Here is a 21,421-nt window from a genome sequence, read left to right on the forward strand (position 1 = left end):
CTTATAGTTACATGTTTTCTCTCTCTGTATGTCCCCACCATGCACCAGTGAGAACTCTTTTTAAGTACTGGCTGCTCACATTTATAATCTTTCAGTCTTTGATAGAGCTTCTTGGGGTGTGTATGTATGTGTGTTTGGGGATGTTTTTCTTTCATTAATTCTAAAATTTTGTTGCTAATATATAGTAGGCACTGAGATTGATGCTGGTAGGAAATAGAATGGTAAATTAAGCCAGTGCTTCTGATTATACTCTATGAAACAGGAAACCTCTTTATTAAACGTTAAAGGGAGGAAACCTAATATTGTAAGTAATATTTAGTGACCACCTGTTATCTGCTAGATGAACACATTACTTCCCAGAAAATGTCACAGCACATGTGCATCGTTCAAAATGCACTAAATAGTAAATTACAATCATTACTAGGCTGTTAGGTAATCATTTTTGAGATACTTGTGGATTTAAACTCACAGGTGAAAGTCTGATGAAGAACAGGTTATTTATGTGATCTTAAAGTATCTTCAGAGAAGGCAATGGCACCCCACTCCAGTACTCCTGCCTGGAAAACCCCATGGGTGAAGGAGCCTGGTAGGCTGTGGTCCATGGGGTCGCTGAGGGTCGGACACGACTGAGTGACTTCACTTTCACTTTTCACTTTCATGCATTGGAGAAGGAAATGGCAACCCACTCCTGTGTTCTTGCCTGGAGAATCCCAGGGACGGGTGGGCTGACGTCTATGGGGTCACACAGAGTCGGACACGACTTAAGTGACTTAGCAGCAGCAGCAGCAAAGTATCTTCAGAAGATCCACAAGTTACTTACTTATTACAATAAAAAAAAGAGTAACTTTTATAGTGGAGAAACTTGACCCACTGCACAGTAGCCAAATGTTCAGAGTTAACATCACAAACAAGACAGTCCAACCTCATGTGCCTTCTGAGGTGATACACTAAGGGCTCATGTCACTTCTGTGGTCTGTTTTGCAAAAAACACATAGCTTGAATCTAATCATGAGAAAACGTTAGACAGACTCAGAATGAGGAACGTTCTACAAAATAACTGGACAATATTCTTCCAACATATTAAAGTCATGAAAGACAAAGATTTGAGAAACTGTTCCAGATAAAAGGAAAGTAAAAGTGAAAAAGGTAACCCAAAAAGGTAACAAGTTCTTTGATGACAAAGAACTGGTGTCTTTAAAAAAGATTTATTTTTGAAATCAATGTGTTTTGAATAATTTTGAAATCAATGTATGTATGCTTTCTAAAGGAGGAAAAATATGGCAAAGTTAAAGGAAGAAAAAGCATTTATCACCCACACATCTGTCACAGACCAAGGCTGCCTGGGGAGACTGAGAGGAGTGTCATTTCATGGTGCAGGGATGTGCTAGGTGGACGGCATTCTGAACTGAAAGAAACAATACAGAAAAGACAAGAATCGTGCAAAGGCACACCTCAGGGAAAAATAAGATAGCAGTGGTCTGCTTTGAGGTCGGGTGGCTGGAACTAGAAAACTGAGATGCATAGGTGGCGGCAGGACTTCGCAGGAGGGGGACCACTACTCTCTCCCACACGCCAGGGTCCGCAGACCCTAGCACGCGGCTCGGGAGTGAAGAAGGAAGTGCAGGCGAGGGCCGTTCCCGCCCAGTCGGGTCTCCTCACAGCGAAACCCCCACCTTCACACAGCCGGGCCTCCTCACACCCCGCCCCCTTGAGGCGGTTGACGCACTTGGGCTCGGTTTCCAGGGCAACCAGAGACGGGCCTCCGTCTTTCCGCTCGCCCTTGTGCGTCACTTCCGGCCACTAGCCGCCAGTCCCCGGGGACCTGGTGGGGGGCAGGGGGGGAGGGCCCTATTGGGACAGCCTTCGTTCCTCTGGGGCGTCGTGGTGGGGAGTGGCGTTAGTCGAAATGATTTTTCGGTTCTGCGGCGGGGAGGCAGGCGGAGCTTAGTTTCAGTCTCCCAGCCAATCGCTTTCAAATCCGCTCCCTGAGCGCCGCGGGAAAATGGACGTCTAGTCGCCGCCAGGCCTAGAGCAGAAGAAATCGCACCGAGGCGGCTGGGGGCGGGATCCGGCGCTCCGGGGTTTCCGGGTAGCCGGATGAGCGGGGGCGGGGCATCAGGGGGCGGGGCAGGCGAGCGAAGGCGTTGATTGGCCGCTTCGTAGCCTGCGGGGTAGCCGCCTGGACTCCTGCGGCCGGCTTGGGCGTTTCATTCACTCACTCACTGAATGGATTGGTTCATTTGGCCTTCCCTGAGAGGACGGCGAGTCTGAGTTTGTGCTAGGCGCTGGGGGTTCAGTGAGGAGTCGATCTCCAGGACTCCAGGATTTGGTTGACAGTCTGCGGAATCCCCTCCTTTCTTCCTGTGCCACCTTAATCGCCTCTCTCCACCTAAAGCCTGGTGTGATGGGCTTCTTGGATAGGGAGGCGCCACCCGGCCTCGCTCAACTCCAGGGACTTTCCCTGAAGGGTCCCCATCCCTGAAGGCAGTCTCTGAGCAGTGGAAGGTGTAAGGTGGAGCCCTGGTTAACCGCTCAGTTACTGAGCCACGTCCATTACTTTACATTCACCTCTGAAAAAAACCGCTCAGTCGTGTCCGGCTCTTTGCAACTCCATGGACTGTGCCTGCCAGGCTGCTCTGTGCGTGGAATCCTTCAGGTCGAGAGTAGTAGAGTGGGTTGCCCTGAAAACAAAATATAGTTATTTTCCGGGGGTGGGGGTAGGGGGTGGGGGTAGGTTTGTGAGGTTTAAAATGACCTTTGCTGCTTAGTTTGGGTTTGAATCCCAGCTTTGTCCCTGATTAGCCTGTGTGACTCTGGGCCACTGAAGAGGCCTCTGTCCAGCACTGGGTGATACTCAAGTCTGGCTAATTCTTTTTTTTTTTTAATTGAAGTATAGTTGATTCACAATGCTATGTAAATTACTGCTCTAGAGCCAACTGATTCAGTTTTATATATATACACACGCTCCCCTGGTGGCTCAGAGGGTAAAGCCTGCAATGCAGAAGACCTGGGTTCCCTGGGTCAGGAAGATCCCCTGGAGAAGGAAATGGCAACCCACTCCAGTATTCTTGCCTGGAGAATTCTGTGGATGGAGGAGCCTGGTAGGCTACAGTCCACAGGGTCGCAAAGAGTTGGACACGACTGAGCAACTTCACTTCATATATACACACGCAGATTCTTTTTATAAAATATTCTTTTCCATTATGTTTTACAATAGGATATTGAATATAATTCACTGTGCTATACTGTAGGGCCTTGTTGTTCATCCATTCTGTATTTAAAAGTTTAAATCTGCTAACCCTAACCTCCCATTCCATTTCTTCTCCAACCCCCTGTCATTGTGCTTCACTTTGTATGATAATCTCTGGTTGTGTCTCTGTTGCTGCAAAGGGCATTATTTCTTTTTATGCCTGAGTAATACTCCGTTGTATATATGTACCATGTCTTCTTTATCCATTCCTTTGTTGATGGATGTTAAGTTGTTTCCATGTCTTGGCTATGGTGAATAGTGCTGCTGTGAGCATGGGGGTGTGAGAGCTGGACTGTGAAGAGGCTGAGCGCCAAAGAATTGATGCTGTTGAACTGTGGTGTTGGAGAAGACTCTTGAGAGTCCCTTGGACTGCAAGGAGATCCAACCAGTCCATTCTGAAGGAGATCAGCCCTGGGATTTCTTTGGAAGGAATGATGCTAAAGCTGAAACTGCAGTACTTTGGCCACCTCATGCGAAGAGTTGACTCATTGGAAAAGACTCTGATGCTGGGAGGGATTGGGGGCAGGAGGAGAAGGGGACGACAGAGGATGAGATGGCTGGATGGCATCACTGACTTGATGGACGTGAGTCTCAGTGAACTCCGGGAGTTGGTGATGGACAGGGAGGCCTGGCGTGCTGCGACTCATGGGGTCGCAAAGAGTCGGACACGACTGAGCGACTGATCTGATCTGATGAGCATGGGGGTCCATGGATCTTTGAATTTTGGTTTTGTCTGGATATATGCCCAGGAGTGGGATTGCTGGGTCAATCATATGTTAATTCTAGTTTTAGTTTCCTAAGGACCCTCCATACTGTTTTCCACGGTGGCTGCACCATCATACATTCCCACCTACAATGTAGGAGGGTTCCCAAGGCTGGCTAATTCTAAGGTGAAGAATTTAGTAAATCCAAACCAAAATTTTGGCTCCAGGTGTATAGCATCCTCTTCAGCTGACATATTAGTAATAAAATTGACTTGTAAATATCCATTGTCTGATTCTTTTGTCTTATTTATCAATCGTTCCACACTCAGAAAGAGGAAAAAGAAGTGTTACTGCTTAGTCTCCGCATTAGAACAACCGACCTTATAGAGCTATTGTGGGGTTATATGAGAAATTTGTACCAAGTGCATTGTACTTTCCCTGCTGGGTAAATGGTGGCTACCCTGACTGTGTTATTTCGACGGAGTAGATGTGGAAGTCCCACTCAAGTGGCTGATTGTTCATGGTGCTAAATAAACAAACATCCTCTTTCATGGTCTGGGCCCTAGGAAACCCAGGTGAGACATGGCCCTATGGACAAATATTTGAGTGGACTGTATGGCAGAAGAGAGCCCTACAACTTAGAAAGGAGTAAGGAAACCTGGCACCCGACTCCAGTACTTTTGCCTGGAAAATCCCATGGATGGAGGAGCCTGGTAGGCTGCAGTCCATGGGGTTGCTGAGAGTCGGACACGACTGAGCGACTTCGATTTCACTTTTCACTTTCATGCATTGGAGAAGGAAATGGCAACCCACTTCAGTGTTCTTGCCTGGAGAATCCCAGGGACGGGGCAGCCTGGTGGGCTGCCCTCTCTGGGGTCGCACAGAGTCAGACACGACTGAAGTGACTTAGCATAGCATTTAGCAAGGAAACCTTTATCACACTGTCGGTGGATCAGAAAACCTGAGAGGTGATGGGCTTTGCGAAAGTGGGATGATCACATCACCTGACCAGAACGCTTTTAGCCAGGACAATAGCATAAACTGGGATTGTCCTAGGCAAATCAGGATATATGGTCACCCTATCCTAAGGCCATACAAGTAGCACATGAGAGAACTGGGACGGAACTTAGATCTATCCCACTCCTGAGAGTGACCTTATGACGTGATCACTCCCATTTTGTAGGTGAAGACACTGATGTTATATAGGTAGTAAGTAATGGAGTTTGTGCTCTGATCTTTGCTTTTGACGGGTTTCAGAGGTAATTCTTGGAGAAGGCAATGGCACCCCACTCCAGTACTCTTGCCTGGAAAATCCCATGGACAGAGGAGCCTGGTAGGCTGCAGTCCATGGGGTCGCTGAGAGTTGGACACGACTCAGTGACTTCACTTTACCTTTTCACTTTCATGCATTGGAGAAGGAAATGGCAACCCACTCCAGTGTTCTTGCCTGGAGAATCCCAGGGACGGTGGAGCCTGGTGGGCTGCCGTCTATGGGGTCGCACAGAGTCGGACATGACTGAAGTGACTTAGCAGCAGCAGCAGCAGCAGCAGAGGTAATTCTCAACTCCACCAAGCCTCACTGGGCATTGGTCTTCATCTTTGAGACCTTGTGACTGGATATTTCAGGGAAGCAGACTTGCCTCATTTGAGAACTTTCTAACAGGGCTCTGTATCATTGCATGAAACTTTCCACCCCATTAGGACTTCTGTTTCAAAGCCTTTGACTGTGTGGGTCAATACCAGACCACCTGATCTGCCTCCTGAGAAATCTGTATGCAGGTCAAGAAGCAACAGTTAGAACCAAACATGGAACAATGGACTGGTTCCAAATTGAGAAAGGAGTATGGCAAGGCTGCATATTGTCACCTGCTTATTTAACTTATACGCAGAGTACATCATGGGAAATGCCGGGCTGGATGAAGCACAAGCTGGAATCAGGATTGCCGGGAGAAATATCAATAACCTCAGATATGCAGATGACACCACCCTTATGGCCGAAAGTGAAGAGGAACTAAGAGCCTCTTGATAAAGGTGAATGAGGAGAGTGAAAAAGTTGGCTTAAAACTCAACATTCAAAAAACTAAGATCATGGCATCCGGTCCCATCACTTCATGGCAAATAGATGGGGAAACAGTGGCTGGCTTTATTTTCTTGGGCTCCAAAACCACTGCAGATGGTGACTGCAGCTATGAAATTAAAAGACACTTGCTCCTTGGAAGGAAAATTATGACCAACCTAGACAGCATATTAAAAAGCAGAGATTACTGTTGACAAAGATCCATCTAGTCAAAGCTGTGGTTTTTCTAGTAGTCATGTATGGATGTGAGAGTTGGACCATCAAGAAAGCTGAGTTGATGCTTTTGAACTGTGGTGTTAGAGAAGACTCTTGAAGAGTCCCTTGGACTACCAGGAGATCCAACCAGTCCATCCTAAAGGAGATCAGTCCTGGGTGTTCATTGGAAGGACTGATGCTGAAGCTGAAGCTCCAATACTTTGGCCACCTAATACGAAGAACTGATTGATTGGAAAAGATCCTGATGCTGGGAAAGATAGAAGGCAGGAGGAGAAGGGGACAACAGAGGATGAGATGGTTGGAATGGTTGGATGGCATCACCGATTTGATGGACATGAGTTTGAACAAGCTCTGGGAGTTGGTGATGGACAGGGAAGCCTGGCATGCTGCAGTGTATGGGGTTGCATATAGTTAGACATGACTGAGCGACTGAACTGAACTGAGGACTTCTGTGGAGGGGCTCTGGTGTGGCTGGTGAGGTTGCACTTGATGATTTCAGATGATCCTTCCAATCCAACTTTTAAGAGTCTAAAACTCCTTGAGAGCAGATTTGGTGTATTCTTTGAACTCTCAACGTTCAGAGGAAATGCTCAGGAAATGTTAAAACGGTGTAAGGACTATAACTGCAGAAGCAGGATATACCTGAAACAAGTCTAGGCACCTCCATTTGATGGCTGGGGTGCTGTGGCAAGCCTTTACAGTCTCTGAACTTTGGTTTTCTCATAAAAATGCAGAATAGTTTCCTCCCTCCCTCACAGATTTGATAGGACAATAAAATTAATGTGAGTACATCGAAAACAGAAACACTGTACTAAAATAGCAATGTTTCCTCTTGCCAGCATTCAATCTTGCTTTCCAAATTGCTTCTCTTATCCATTTATAGATAGAATGAGAACAGAGAAGGACTATGGGAAGAGCACAGATAATAGTCAGACAGCCTCAGATTTGAATCCTAAACATTACCAGCCACTTGTGTGCCAAGTAGAGTGTTCTTTCTGGACCTCAATGCTAAGAATAGCTACCTGGCATGGATTTTTTTTTTTTTTTTAAAGGAAAGGAAAGTGAAGTCGCTCAGTCATGTCCGACTCTTTGCGACCCCATGGAGTGTAGCCTACCAAGCTCCTCTGTCCATGGGATTTTCCAGGCAATAGTAACTGGAGTGGATTGCCATTTCCTTCTCCAGGCTGGCATGGATCTTATGAAGACATTGTGTGCTAAACATGGATTTCTATTCCTGGCACATAGACCTCCAATAAAAGGTGGCCTCTTTTAATGTCTGTTTTCTGTGTTCTATAACTGTCAACTTATGCTCTCAGGGCCAAGAAGAAGCCACTCTGGGTAGCTTTACGCAGGGTCCTGGAAACGTACTCTCAGCCTCTGGGCGCCTGTGTTGAAAATCCTTCCTGGCTGGTGTGCAGGAAATACACTCCACGGGTTTTGCCCTGAAGATGTGTTCTGTTTATAATTCATTCCCGCTCCTTGGAAAACAATTCAATAGAATGAAATTGGTTTTCCACTAGCCCAGGGCAGGGATGAGGAATAGCATATTATTATTTTTTAAAAATATATAAATAATAAGTCATAAAACAGCACTGGGCACACAGCAGAGTCAATAAATGCTTGTTTGGGTAAAGTAAAGTGATGGCTTTATTCCATGGCTGCTGTACTGGCTGAACTATTTCTGTCCTCCATTACAGTTTTTTTTTTTTTTGTTAAATGAAAAATAAACACATGCATACAGTAAAAAATTCAAACACAAAAAAACACAAGGGAAAGAAGGTCTCCCTCATCCTCTTTTCTCTCAAACCTACAAATTGTAGGTTTGAGAGAATTTCTTGTGTATTTTTCAATTATGCTATGCACATTCCAACCTACGTATGTAAACTCCTTTTAAAGTTTTGTTTATTTTTTAACCTAGAAGGGTTTAAGTTCTTAAGTGGCTTCTGCCCTACCTAGACAGCTGTGTGCAGCAACTATGACCGCCGTTCCACACCCGGGGGCTTATTCCGAGCCCTTGACCGGACCTCTAGAGTCTGGAGTGGTTTTCCCAGGACCGGTGGGGACCAGGCATCTGCCCTCGGGCAGTCTGCTCCAGGCTCCGGCTCTGACCTCCTCATCCCCGCCCAGCCCCTGTGTGTGACCAAGCAGTTAAGTCAGGCCCGGGAGGCACCCTGAATCGTCTCCCAGACAGTAAAAGGGGAACTTATTCTCGCCCCAAGGTAGCTCTAAGCATCGCTACCACGCCTGCTGGTGCTTGGTCCCCGGAGCGACTGGAAGCCCGGCTCGGCGCGGGCGCTGGGATCGTGATCCGGTAGGGGCTTTGCAGGGGCGGGGGCTGCAAAGGGCAGAAAATTTGAGCTGCGCGCCCTGAGAGCGGGGAAAGGGGCGCAGAGGCAGGACTTGGCGCTTCCTTTTGGGTGCGCGGCCCCAGGAGCCACAGTTCTCCTCTCCGTCGCAGCTGCTCCCCTCCCGCCCTTCTCCCTTCGTCTCCCTCCCCTCCCTGCCCCCCGCGACCACCTCACTCCTCCTCCCCTCCCCCGGCCGTCCCCCTCGCCCCTCCCTCGCGGGGCCCGCGTCGCCCCTAAAACCTGGCGCGGGCCTCCGGGCCCGGGACCGGCTTCGCGCATGCGCAGGGGCGGCGCCGGCCCGGCCGCCAGTCGGAAGCTCCAGCTCCGAGCCCGGGGAGCGGCCGCAGAGGCTGTCCGGCCCCGCCGCCCTTCCCGCTGTTGGCACCTGCTCCGGGCCCGGGGCCCCGGCTGCGTAAGTGCAAGAAGGGGGTGCCCCTGGGCAGGGGACCGGGCCGGCCTCGGGAGGGCTGTCCGTGGGTCACGGCGCGCGCTGGGGCGCCGGGCAGCGTGTTTCCTGCGGAGGGGCTCGACTCCGCCCGCACCTGCCGCGGCCACCTGCCCCGGCCCGGTGGCCCGGCCTCCCCCGTCCGCGCCCGCGCCCGTCCCGCCCCGGCCCGCACCTGCCGCCTCTCGGGCCCGGCCCAGCCTCCCCTCCGCGGGCGCCGGCCGTCCCCGGCCCCTCCCCGGCCCCCGGCCCCCGGCCCCGACAGGGGGTCTGCGGACGCGGCTGGGACCGCCTGGCTCTCGGTTTCCTCTCTTCCTCCATCTCCTCTGGGTTCTAAGTGGCTCAGATCCCCCGCGGCGGCGTCAGGCACAGTCTCCCGCGGTTGAGCTCCCGAAATTGTCAAGTCCAGCTTCACTCGGCCGAGTCTCGGAAATGCAGAGCCGGTGCCCGCCTGGGTCTCCGCCCCCAATCCATCTGCCCCGCGCGAACGCCTTTCCACGCTGAGTGTGCTGGTGTCAGGGTGGGGTGCTTGTGGATTCCACTTGTTCTTACAGAGGGATCCACAGTGCCGAACGCAGGCTCGGGTTAGTTAAAAATGAGCAGAAGGCTGTGACCTCCTCCTCCGTCTTGTCTGCTCCTCCCCACCCAGTTTAAAGGCAACTGGCGATTTTGAAAAGGTAGTTACAGTCTCTTCCTAGTCCGGCCCAGCTAGTGTTCCCTAGTATGAAATAACAGCACTAGAGACATGATGCTGGAGACCCAGGAATCTTGCAGTCCTTAAAGATCCCTTGGCCAGGTTTTTTCTTAAATTGTAGGGCTGTCCAGTGGAATAGAGGGAAAAATAGTTAAGAAATATTTTATCAAGTAACAGCTTTATTGAGAGAATGTGAATACGGTAAAGTCCACCCATTTAAATTGTACACTTAAGTGGTTTTCAGTGTATTCCCAGTTGTGCAACCATTATTAATCCAGACCATTTTCATCACTTCAAATAGAAATTCCATACCCGTTGTCAGTCTCCCCTCCTGCACCCGCGACAGCCACAAACTTACTCTCTGTCTCCAAGGAGTTGCATATTTGGGGCATTTCATGTAAATAGAATCATGCAATTTGTGGTCTTTTGTGCCTGGCTTCTTTAACTCAGCATAATGTTTTCAGGGTTCACCCATGTTGTAGCAATGTTAGTACTGTTTATGGCTGAGTAGTATTCTATTATACGGATAGACTGCATTTTGTTTATCCGTTTATCAGGTGATAGAAGTCTCTGTTGTTTCCACTTTTTGGCTATTATGAATAATACTGCCATGAATGTTCGTGTACTACTTTTTGTGTGGACGTGTATTTTCAAATCTCTTTGGTATATACCTAGGAGTGGAACTGCTGTTTATATGGCAACTCTATGTTTAACTTTTTGAGGAAATACCAAGTTGGAGAAATATATTCTTTTTTAAAATAAATATTTATTTATTTGGCTGCACTGGGTCTTAGTTGCCGCATGTGGAGTCCTAGATCTTCCTTGCAGCATGATCTGTAGTTACAGTGTGGAGCTCTTGGTTGTGGCATGTGGGATCTAATTCCCCAACCAGGGATCAGACCCAGGCTCCCTGCATTGGGAGTGCAGAGTCATAGCTACTGGACCACCGGGGAAGTCCCTGAAGAAATATATTCTTAATGTTTTAATATTCGTATTAGATTAGTCTCAGACTAATTGGTGATGGACAGGGAAGCTCGGCGTGCTGCAGTCCATGGGGTCGCAAAGAGTCGGACACGACTGAGCGACTGGACTGAACTGGAGTCTCAGACACCAGAGCTGACTCAATGCCAGGGCTCATTTCATTAGATTCTTTCTCCCTTGAAGAAACCAGTGGAAAAACATGGACTCTGCAGCCAGTTTGCCACTTACAGATTAGGAGACCTTGAGCAAATGACTGAGCCTGGTTCTTTATCTGTAAGGCTGAAGATAGGAATGCTTGTTTCTTGATTGTTGGGGAGTCTGAATATGATCTGATAGATTGTAAAGTGCCTAGTGCAATTTCCTATTCCCACCTTATATGAGACAAATTTATTCCAGTGTTAGTTGCATATTTTGAATCTGTGGCAAAGGTGAACAAGAACTTTGCTGATAGTGAGCTCCTTCAGGGAAAACGTTCGTCAGTTTTTATTTTTGCCCAGATAGTATGATGGAAAACTGGTGCCAACTACTCTCGCTATTGTTTTATAAAAGCAAGAGTGTTTGGGAGTTCTTTGGTGGTCCAGTGGTTAAGGCTGGGTGCTTTCACTGCCCTGGTCCAGGTTCAGTTTCAGGTTGGGGAACTAAGATCCTACAAAGTCGTGTGGTTTGGCCATTTTGGGGAAAAAAAAAAAAATCAGAACTTTTTTTTTTGGCTGCAGCCCGAGGCAAATGGGATCTTAGTTCCATAACCAGGGATCAAACCCACACCCCCTGCCTTGGAAGCGAGGAGTCTTAACTACTGGATCGATAGGGAAGTCCCCTGACTCTCCCCAAAAAAGAATGTTTTAACAGCAAAAAAATGAGAAAGTTCGTAACCTAAGAATGTGCTTAGTCGCTCAGTCATGTCCGACTCTTTGCGACCCCAAGGACTACAGCCCACCAGGCTCCTCTGTCCATAGGATTCTCCAGGCAAGAATACTGGAGTGGGTTGCCATTTTCTTCTCCAAATCTAAGAATAAATAACAATAATAGTTAACATTCATAAGACACATACTAAGTTTAGTTTTATGGAACACTTAAACATTATTTGTATTTTTCTCATTTTACCTCAGACCAGAGAAATTGAACACCTCCTATCCTCAAACTGTGTCTGAGATCCACAGGCCACCTGTCTTCAGGCAGATCTACACCTGCAATTCACGTGCCTTTTTTGTGCAGCAGCTTCTTTGCTCATAGAAGCAGGGTGTTTTGGGATCAGCAGAATCATCTCCTGATAGAGGAGAAGAGCTGGGGCCAGGCCCCGAAACTAGCCAACGTGCTGAGATCCACTGTGTAAGCTTTTTGAAGTTGGATCTTCTTCCTTTTTTAAAAAAATTTTATTTATTTTGAGTTGAAGGATAATTGCTTTACAATATTGTGTTGGTTTCTGCCATACATCAATATGAATCAGCCACAGGTATAGATGTCCCCTCCCTCTTGAACCTCCCTCCCCATAGGATCTTCTTCCTTTTTTAACTCTTCTGTGAAACGTTGGACGTTTATGTACAGTTTAAAGAAGGGCAAGACGAGCACCCGTGGGTCTGCCATCCAGCTTAAGAGACAGAACACCACTGCTACTTCTGCAGCCCTGCGGCTTCGCTTTCAAATTGCATCCTCTTTGCACCCAAGTAACCACTGTCCACATTTATCTTTTTCTTTATAATTTTACCATATGTGTAAACAACACATTGTTTAGTGTTGCCTGCTAAACTTTACATAAGTGGAATGGTGTTGCCTGTATTAATCCATAACCTGCTTTGTTTGCCCATCATGTTTTTGAGACTCATCTTTGTTCCTCTAGGTCGTTCATTTTCACTGTTCGAAGTATTCTGTTGTGTTAAAAGACCACATTTTAGTTACCCAGCCTCCTAACAGTGGACAGCTTTGTTTTCTCCAGGTCTTGCTTCTATAAACCTGCCCACCACATGCCAGAGTTCCTTTAGCAAGGCAGTTGCCGGGCCCGGCACGTACCAGTCTACACGCCCACCTGTCAAATAGGAGTTACCTTTGCATCTACATCTATATCTACATCTTTGCAAATATGGTGGTTTTTATACTTAAAACATTTTGTCTGTATACCCATGTTTATAATAGTATTATTCATAGTAGCTCAAGTTAGGAACAACCCAAATGACTTTCAATGAATGAATAAATAAACTGTGTTATATACCTTTATACATAAATGTATATACTATTCCAGGGAATATTATTCAGCATTAAATAAGGACATTCTGATACATGCTACAACACAGATGAACCTTGAAGACATTGTGCTAAGTGAAATGAGCCAGTCACAGCACGGTTCCACTGAGATGACGTGCGTAGAACGGTCTGACTCATAGAGACAGGACGTAGATGGTGGGACTGGGACTGGGGTTGAAGGGATGGGAATTAGTGTTTAATGGGGACAGAGCTTCAGTTGGCAAAGGTGAACACATTCAGGAGATGGGTGCATAACAGTGTGAATGTTGAGAGAGCTTGTGGACCCTTTGCCCAGTTTCCCTTAATGGTACCGTCCTGCAGAGGATGAGATGGTTGATTGGCATCATTGACTCAATGGACACGAATCTGAGCAAACCAGGAGATAGTGAAGGACTGGGAAGTTGGGCGTGCTGCAGTCCATGGGGTGGAAAGAGTCACACACGACCTCGCGACTGAACAACAACCTCCATCTTGCAAAGTTACAGTACAGTACTGAAACCAGAGTACTGCCTCACTAATCCGTTGAGGTTTGTCTTATTATCCACATTTTTATTCATGATTAAACTGGGGCTTAGAGAAGCACACAGGCTTCTCTGGGTCACTGACATGGCTAGTGTGGAGTTGGGGTGGCACGGGGATTCAGATTTCCAGGCAGTGGTATGATGATGCTCTGTGGACGGGGCAGCATTCATCTGCTTGTTTGACCATTCATTTAACAAACATTTATTAACTCCTATGGGCCAGATGCTTTCATACGGGTTATCTAACTGAATTCCTCAACAGCACTGAGAATCAGGTAATATTGCTTTCTTTCTTCCTCTTTTAAAAAAATAATTACTGGAGTATAGTTGATGCTGTTTTCTTTTTATATCTGTCAAAATTGGCACAGCAAGGTTATAAAAACTCTCCCAAGGAAACTCGGTTTATGAAATGAGGGATGGTAACGGTGTGTAGTTCCTCCTTCTGTCTCACACTGTGCTTGGCACTTTGCAGTTTGCACCCTTCCTTAATCCAGATATCTTCTTAGAAGGCAAGTTTTATATTCCCCCCATTAGTTTTCAGCTCAGGAGCTCAGGTGGCCTGGAGTAGAGTCCTGCTCTTCTGATTCCACTGCGAAATCCTCATGATTTCTGCTGAGAGGCTGAGGAAGCAATTCCTTCCTTCCTTCATTTATTCACCCTTCTTTGAGCACTGACTCCACACCCATGTCTGCTGAGGTACTGGGAATGGAAAACCTGAGAGGCTCCTTTTAAACTGCAGGGGCTCCAAGCTTGCTCTAGGAGCAGGGCACTGTGGTAAGAACTATAGTAGCGGCACGCAGAACCCCCGAGGACAAACGGTACCTCGCCGCTTGGCTTGGGGCTCGGCCAGTCTTCCAGCTGGGGGACGCGGGCATCCCCGCGTGCCGGAGTGGGAGGCAGCCTGCAAAACCCGTGCGCAGCCTCAGAACCCCTTCTTCTCTCTGGGCAGGGTCTTCACCATGAGCGTCCCTGACTACATGCAGTGCGCCGAGGACCACCAGACTCTCCTCGTGGTGGTCCAGCCCGTGGGGATCGTCTCGGAGGAGAACTTCTTCAGGATCTACAAGAGGATCTCGTCGGTGAGCCAGATCAGCGTGCGCGACTCGCAGCGCGCGCTCTACATCCGCTACCGGCACCACTACCCGCCCGAAAACAGCGAGTGGGGCGACTTCCAGACCCACCGCAAGGTTGTGGGCCTCATCACCATCACCGATTGCTTCTCGGCCAAGGACTGGCCGCAGACCTTCGAGAAGTTCCACGTGCAGAAGGAAATCTATGGCTCCACGCTGTATGACTCGCGCCTCTTCGTGTTCGGGCTGCAAGGGGAGATCGCGGAGCAGCCGCGTACCGACGTGGCCTTCTACCCCAGCTACGAGGACTGCGCGACGGTGGAGAAGCGCATCGAGGACTTCGTGGAGTCGCTGTTCATCGTGCTCGAGTCCAAGCGCCTGGACAGGGCCACGGACAAGTCCGGGGACAAGATCCCGCTCCTCTGTGTCCCCTTCGAGAAGAAGGACTTCGTGGGGCTGGACACAGACAGTAGGTAAGTCGGCCTGGAGCCCAGGCTCCAGAAAGGGAGGAGCAAGTGGGAGGGTTCCCTGCAATGGTGGCGGGGGAAGGGTGCAGTCCACTGGGTTCAGACTTTCTAAAATTGAGTGGGACAGACTTTGGTTGGGGGAGATCCTTTTAGGGTTAGTGTGACACTTAACTCCCCCTTTTTAGCCCAGACCCCCCGGTGGGACCCCTGGAGTGGCTGTCCAGAGGGTAGCCATTGTCACTAGGACAGTAGAGGAGGCTGAGCTGAGATGAGATGGGCTGAGGGTAAAAGGCAGGACAGGTGCTGAGACTTAGTCTGGGAAGAAGAATGTGGACTTAGTGTTTTTTTTTTAATTGCACGTCAAAATGATAATGTTTTACATATATGAGATCAAACAAAGGCCATTATTAAAATCAGTTGCAAGTGTTTGTTTTTTACCTTTTTAAATGTGGCAGCTGGACAGCTTCATTCACGTGGCTTGCATCTTATTCCTATCGGACAGCGCTGCCCCAGGACACGTTGTAAAGACTGTTATTCAGCCTCACCCCTTCTGTGTGTAGAGTGGGTGCTGAGCCCCAGAGGCAGCAGAACTCCAGCCTGCTGGGCTGGAGCTGGGCCCATACCTCCTGCCTCCCAGGCCAGGCCCCTCCTCCTGCCAGACGCCCCGGCGCCAGGTCCCCCACTTAGAATATCAGAACCACTGCAGAGACTCCTAAAAGAGCTCCTGGTGCAGAGGACAGCGTGTTCATGGTCTCTGTGTCACAGGGATCACTCAGTCCTCATGTTAGCCCTGTGCTGCAGTCATCAGAATCGCAGATGAGCTCTGCGGGGTCTCTGCTTGCCCTCTGCTCTGTTTCCCCGCGATGCTCCCACAGAAGAGAGCAGAGACGTGGTCCCCTCACTGGCAGGAGCACTGCCGCCTGGGGCGCTGAGCCTCTCCCGTCCTCTGCAGAGCTCACGTGCTGGTCCCGCAGGCGAGGATGGAGGGCATGGTGTGGGTGCCGCCGTGTCCACTGCAGAGTAGGTGCTCAGGGTTTCCTGAACTCACGGAGGTCGAACCCGACTTTCTGGTTGTTGATAAGTTAGAGGAAAAGATGTCAGAGAGCCAAGGGAAGAAGTCCAGGCCAGCTCTGCGGGGAGAGGCCCAGAGGCCCTGGGCTGCCCCTGGAGGTGGTGCCTGGCAGGGTCTGCAGGGGCCTCCCTCCCGCACCCGGACTCGTTGTGTGGCCTCAGGAAGGTCAGGGCGTGTCACACTTACAGCTGTACTTGCTGCTCGCATGACCCTGTTGTCACCATGCCCGCCCTGCCCTCCTGCTCCTTGCGCCCAGGTGGCAAGGTTTACGAGCCCGGGCACCACCAAGGAGCAGAGCTGCCTGCACCAGACCCTCCAGACCCTCCAGATCCACCAGACCCTCCAGACCCTCCAGATCCAGCAGACCCACTCAGACCCACCAGACCCACTCAGATCCACTCGGATCAGACCCACTCAGACCCACTCAGACCTATCAGACCCACTCAGACCCACCAGACCCACTCAGATCCACTCAGATCAGACCCACTCAGAGCCACTCAGACCCACCCAGAGCCACTCAGATCCACCAGACCCACTCAGACCCTCCAGACCCACTCAGACCCACTCAGACCCACCAGACCCACTCAGATCCACTCGGATCAGACCCACTCAGACCCACTCAGACCTATCAGACCCACTAAGATCCACTCAGACCCTCTCAGATCCACTCAAATCCACTCAGATCAGACCCACTCAGACCCACTCAGACCCACCCAGACCCATCCAGACCCACTCAGACCCACTCAGATCCACCAGACCCACCCACACCCACCCAGACCCACCAGACCCACTCAGATCCACTCAGACCTATCAGACCCACTCAGACCCACTCAGACCCACCAGACCCACTCAGACCCACCAGACCCACTCAGACCTACCAGACCCACTCAGACCCACTCAGATCCACTCAGACCTACCAGACCCACTCAGACCCATTCAGACCCATTCAGACCCACTCAGACCCACCAGACCCACTCAGACCCACTCAGACCCACCAGACCCACTCAGACCCACCCAGACCCACCCAGACCCACCAGACCCACCAGACCCACTCAGACCCACCCAGACCCACCAGACCCACTCAGATCCACCAGACCCACCAGACCCACTCAGATCCACCAGACCCACCAGACCCACTCAGATCCACCAGACCCACCAGACCCACTCAGACCCACCCAGACCCACCAGACCCACCCAGATCCACTCAGACCCACCAGACCCACCCAGACCCATTCAGACCCACTCAGACCCACCCAGACCCACCCAGACCCACCAGACCCACTCAGATCCACCAGACCCACCAGACCCACTCAGACCCACCCAGACCCACCAGACCCACTCAGATCCACCAGACCCACCAGACCCACTCAGACCCACCCAGACCCACCAGACCCACCCAGACCCACCAGACCCACTCAGACCCATTCAGACCCACTCAGACCCACCAGACCCACTCAGACCCACTCAGACCCACCAGACCCACTCAGACCCACTCAGACCCACTCAGACCCACTCAGACCCACCAGACCCACTCAGACCCACTCAGACCCACCAGACCCACTCAGACCCACCCAGACCCACCCAGACCCACCAGACCCACTCAGATCCACCAGACCCACCAGACCCACTCAGACCCACCCAGACCCACCAGACCCACTCAGATCCACTCAGACCTACTCAGACCCACCAGACCCACTCAGACCCACTCAGACCCACCAGACCCACTCAGACCCACCCAGACCCACCCAGACCCACAAGACCCACTCAGACCTACCAGACCCACTCAGATCCACTCAGACCCACCAGACCCACTCAGACCCACCCAGACCCACCAGACCCACTCAGATCCACCAGACCCACCAGACCCACTCAGATCCACCAGACCCACCAGACCCATTCAGACCCACCCAGACCCACCAGACCCACTCAGATCCACTCAGACCCACCAGACCCACTCAGACCCATTCAGACCCACTCAGACCCACCCAGACCCACCCAGACCCACCCAGACCCACCAGACCCACTCAGATCCACCAGACCCACCAGACCCACTCAGACCCACCCAGACCCACCCAGACCCACCAGACCCACTCAGATCCACCAGACCCACCAGACCCACTCAGACCCACCCAGACTCACCAGACCCACTCAGATCCACCAGACCCACCAGACCCACTCAGACCCACCCAGACCCACCAGACCCACCCAGACCCACCAGACCCACTCAGACCCATTCAGACCCACTCAGACCCACTCAGACCCACTCAGACCCACTCAGACCCACCAGACCCACTCAGACCCACTCAGACCCATTCAGACCCACTCAGACCCACCAGACCCACTCAGACCCACTCAGACCCACCAGACCCACTCAGACCCACCCAGACCCACCCAGACCCACCAGACCCACTCAGATCCACCAGACCCACCAGACCCACTCAGACCCACCCAGACCCACCAGACCCACTCAGATCCACTCAGACCCACTCAGACCCACCAGACCCACTCAGACCCACTCAGACCCACCAGACCCACCCAGACCCACCCAGACCCACCAGACCCACTCAGACCCACCAGACCCACTCAGATCCACTCAGACCTACCAGACCCACTCAGACCCATTCAGACGCACTCAGACCCACCAGACCCACCCAGATCCACTCAGACCCACCAGACCCACCCAGACCCATTCAGACCCACTCAGACCCACCCAGACCCACCCAGACCCACCAGACCCACTCAGATCCACCAGACCCACCAGACCCACTCAGACCCACCCAGACCCACCAGACCCACTCAGATCCACCAGACCCACCAGACCCACTCAGACCCACCCAGACCCACCAGACCCACCCAGACCCACCAGACCCACTCAGACCCATTCAGACCCACTCAGACCCACCAGACCCACTCAGACCCACTCAGACCCACCAGACCCACTCAGACCCACTCAGACCCACTCAGACCCACTCAGACCCACCAGACCCACTCAGACCCACTCAGACCCACCAGACCCACTCAGACCCACCCAGACCCACCCAGACCCACCAGACCCACTCAGATCCACCAGACCCACCAGACCCACTCAGACCCACCCAGACCCACCAGACCCACTCAGATCCACTCAGACCTACTCAGACCCACCAGACCCACTCAGACCCACTCAGACCCACCAGACCCACTCAGACCCACCCAGACCCACCCAGACCCACAAGACCCACTCAGACCCACCAGACCCACTCAGATCCACTCAGACCCACCAGACCCACTCAGACCCACCCAGACCCACCAGACCCACTCAGATCCACCAGACCCACCAGACCCACTCAGATCCACCAGACCCACCAGACCCATTCAGACCCACCCAGACCCACCAGACCCACTCAGATCCACTCAGACCCACCAGACCCACTCAGACCCATTCAGACCCACTCAGACCCACCCAGACCCACCCAGACCCACCCAGACCCACCAGACCCACTCAGATCCACCAGACCCACCAGACCCACTCAGACCCACCCAGACCCACCCAGACCCACCAGACCCACTCAGATCCACCAGACCCACCAGACCCACTCAGACCCACCCAGACTCACCAGACCCACTCAGATCCACCAGACCCACCAGACCCACTCAGACCCACCCAGACCCACCAGACCCACCCAGACCCACCAGACCCACTCAGACCCATTCAGACCCACTCAGACCCACCAGACCCACTCAGACCCACTCAGACCCACCAGACCCACTCAGACCCACTCAGACCCATTCAGACCCACTCAGACCCACCAGACCCACTCAGACCCACTCAGACCCACCAGACCCACTCAGACCCACCCAGACCCACCCAGACCCACCAGACCCACTCAGATCCACCAGACCCACCAGACCCACTCAGACCCACCCAGACCCACCAGACCCACTCAGATCCACTCAGACCCACTCAGACCCACCAGACCCACTCAGACCCACTCAGACCCACCAGACCCACCCAGACCCACCCAGACCCACCAGACCCACTCAGACCCACCAGACCCACTCAGATCCACTCAGACCTACCAGACCCACTCAGACCCATTCAGACGCACTCAGACCCACCCAGACCCACCCAGACCCACCAGACCCACTCAGACCCACCCAGACCCACCAGACCCACTCAGACCTACCAGACCCACTCAGACCCACTAAGATCCACTCAGACCCACCCGACCCACTCAGACCCACCAGACCCACTCAGATGCACTCAGATCAGACCCACTCAGACCCACTCAGACCCTCCAGATCCACTCAGACCCACCAGATCCACTCAGACTCACTCAGATCTACTCAGGCCCACCAGACCCACTCGGACCCAACCAGACCCACCCAGACCCACTCACATCTACTCAGACCCACTCAGGCCCACCAGACCACTCAGACCCACCAGACCCACTCAGACCCACTTAGATCCATTCAGACCCACCAGACCTACTCCGGCCGGCCCCTCAACTCACCTGTCACCTCCTACTGAGCCCCAGGTGTCAGGTGGGGTCTGTGCCGAGGTAATGGTCCCTGACAAGGTGGGCCCGTGCGTGCACCTGCATTCCCCAAATCTTAGTGCCTGTGGCAACAGCAGGACAGACTCGTGGGTGAGCAACCAAAGCTGAGGGCCCCGACCCCTCGACCGCTGCTTTCTCCTTGTCACACGAGGCCCCAAGGGACATTTTTGATCATCAACTACTTGAGGTTGTGGACCCAAAGGTCTGCAGGCCGAAATGTTGAGAATGCCTGTTTTGCCTCTTGGGATCTCTGCTCACAGTCTGGCGGGAGGAACTCGATTCAGGACACGTACTTGGCACATGGTGGCCAATTCTGTCCCAAGGTGTTTACCCAGAGCCTCCGTGTGCCGGAAAGTCAGCAGCGAACGAAACCTCCCTCCCTCCCGGTGGGCCCATTCGGCTCTCACTGCCCCCATGAACACTCAGCCATCGTGTGGACTCCGGTGAGATCATGACGCCAGCGACCTCAGCGGAAGCGTTTGCCTCCAGGGTCACTGTGTGTCCCTTGTCGGCCACCACGGGTCTCAGTTGTCTCATTTTCAAGACAGTGATTCAGTTCAGGAACAGAGCCTAGAGCCACAGTGTCTCCCGCAGCTCCCGGTAGGAGTGACAGGAAGAGCCCAGCCTGAAAGGGGATCGCATTTGTGGCTCGGGAGGAAACGTCCAAATGTAGGTGGAGTTTTGGTCTGAAGCGCGGACCTCTCTGACCACGTGGATGGGCTCTGCGGCAGGTGCCTCCAGCCGCAGGCCCAGCCTTCCCGGGAGCCGCGGGAGGGAGGGCGCGGGGGCGTTTACCGTCC

At 51.8% G+C, this 21,421-nt stretch overlaps 1 protein-coding gene across 3 annotated transcripts in view; it reads left to right on the forward strand.

The window, feature by feature from the left end:
* Positions 1-7,958: 7,958 nt before the first annotated feature.
* The window catches only part of TRAPPC9 (trafficking protein particle complex 9), a 389,597-nt gene continuing 376,134 nt past the window's right edge, over positions 7,959-21,421 (forward strand). Inside the window, exons 1-2 of one of the 3 annotated variants that reach the window (XM_027560766.1) lie at positions 7,959-8,558; positions 14,424-15,017. In XM_027560766.1, the coding sequence (XP_027416567.1) occupies positions 14,434-15,017 (584 nt within the window). In that variant the 5' untranslated portion in view covers positions 7,959-8,558; positions 14,424-14,433. Of the gene's footprint in view, positions 8,559-8,877; positions 9,008-14,423; positions 15,018-21,421 lie in introns of those variants that run through there. The other 2 variants (XM_027560765.1, XM_027560768.1) reach the window with 2 other exon arrangements.

The sequence above is a fragment of the Bos indicus x Bos taurus genome, chromosome 14, assembly GCF_003369695.1.
Source record: "Bos indicus x Bos taurus breed Angus x Brahman F1 hybrid chromosome 14, Bos_hybrid_MaternalHap_v2.0, whole genome shotgun sequence".
In the NCBI taxonomy this organism is placed as follows: Eukaryota; Metazoa; Chordata; class Mammalia; order Artiodactyla; family Bovidae; genus Bos; species Bos indicus x Bos taurus.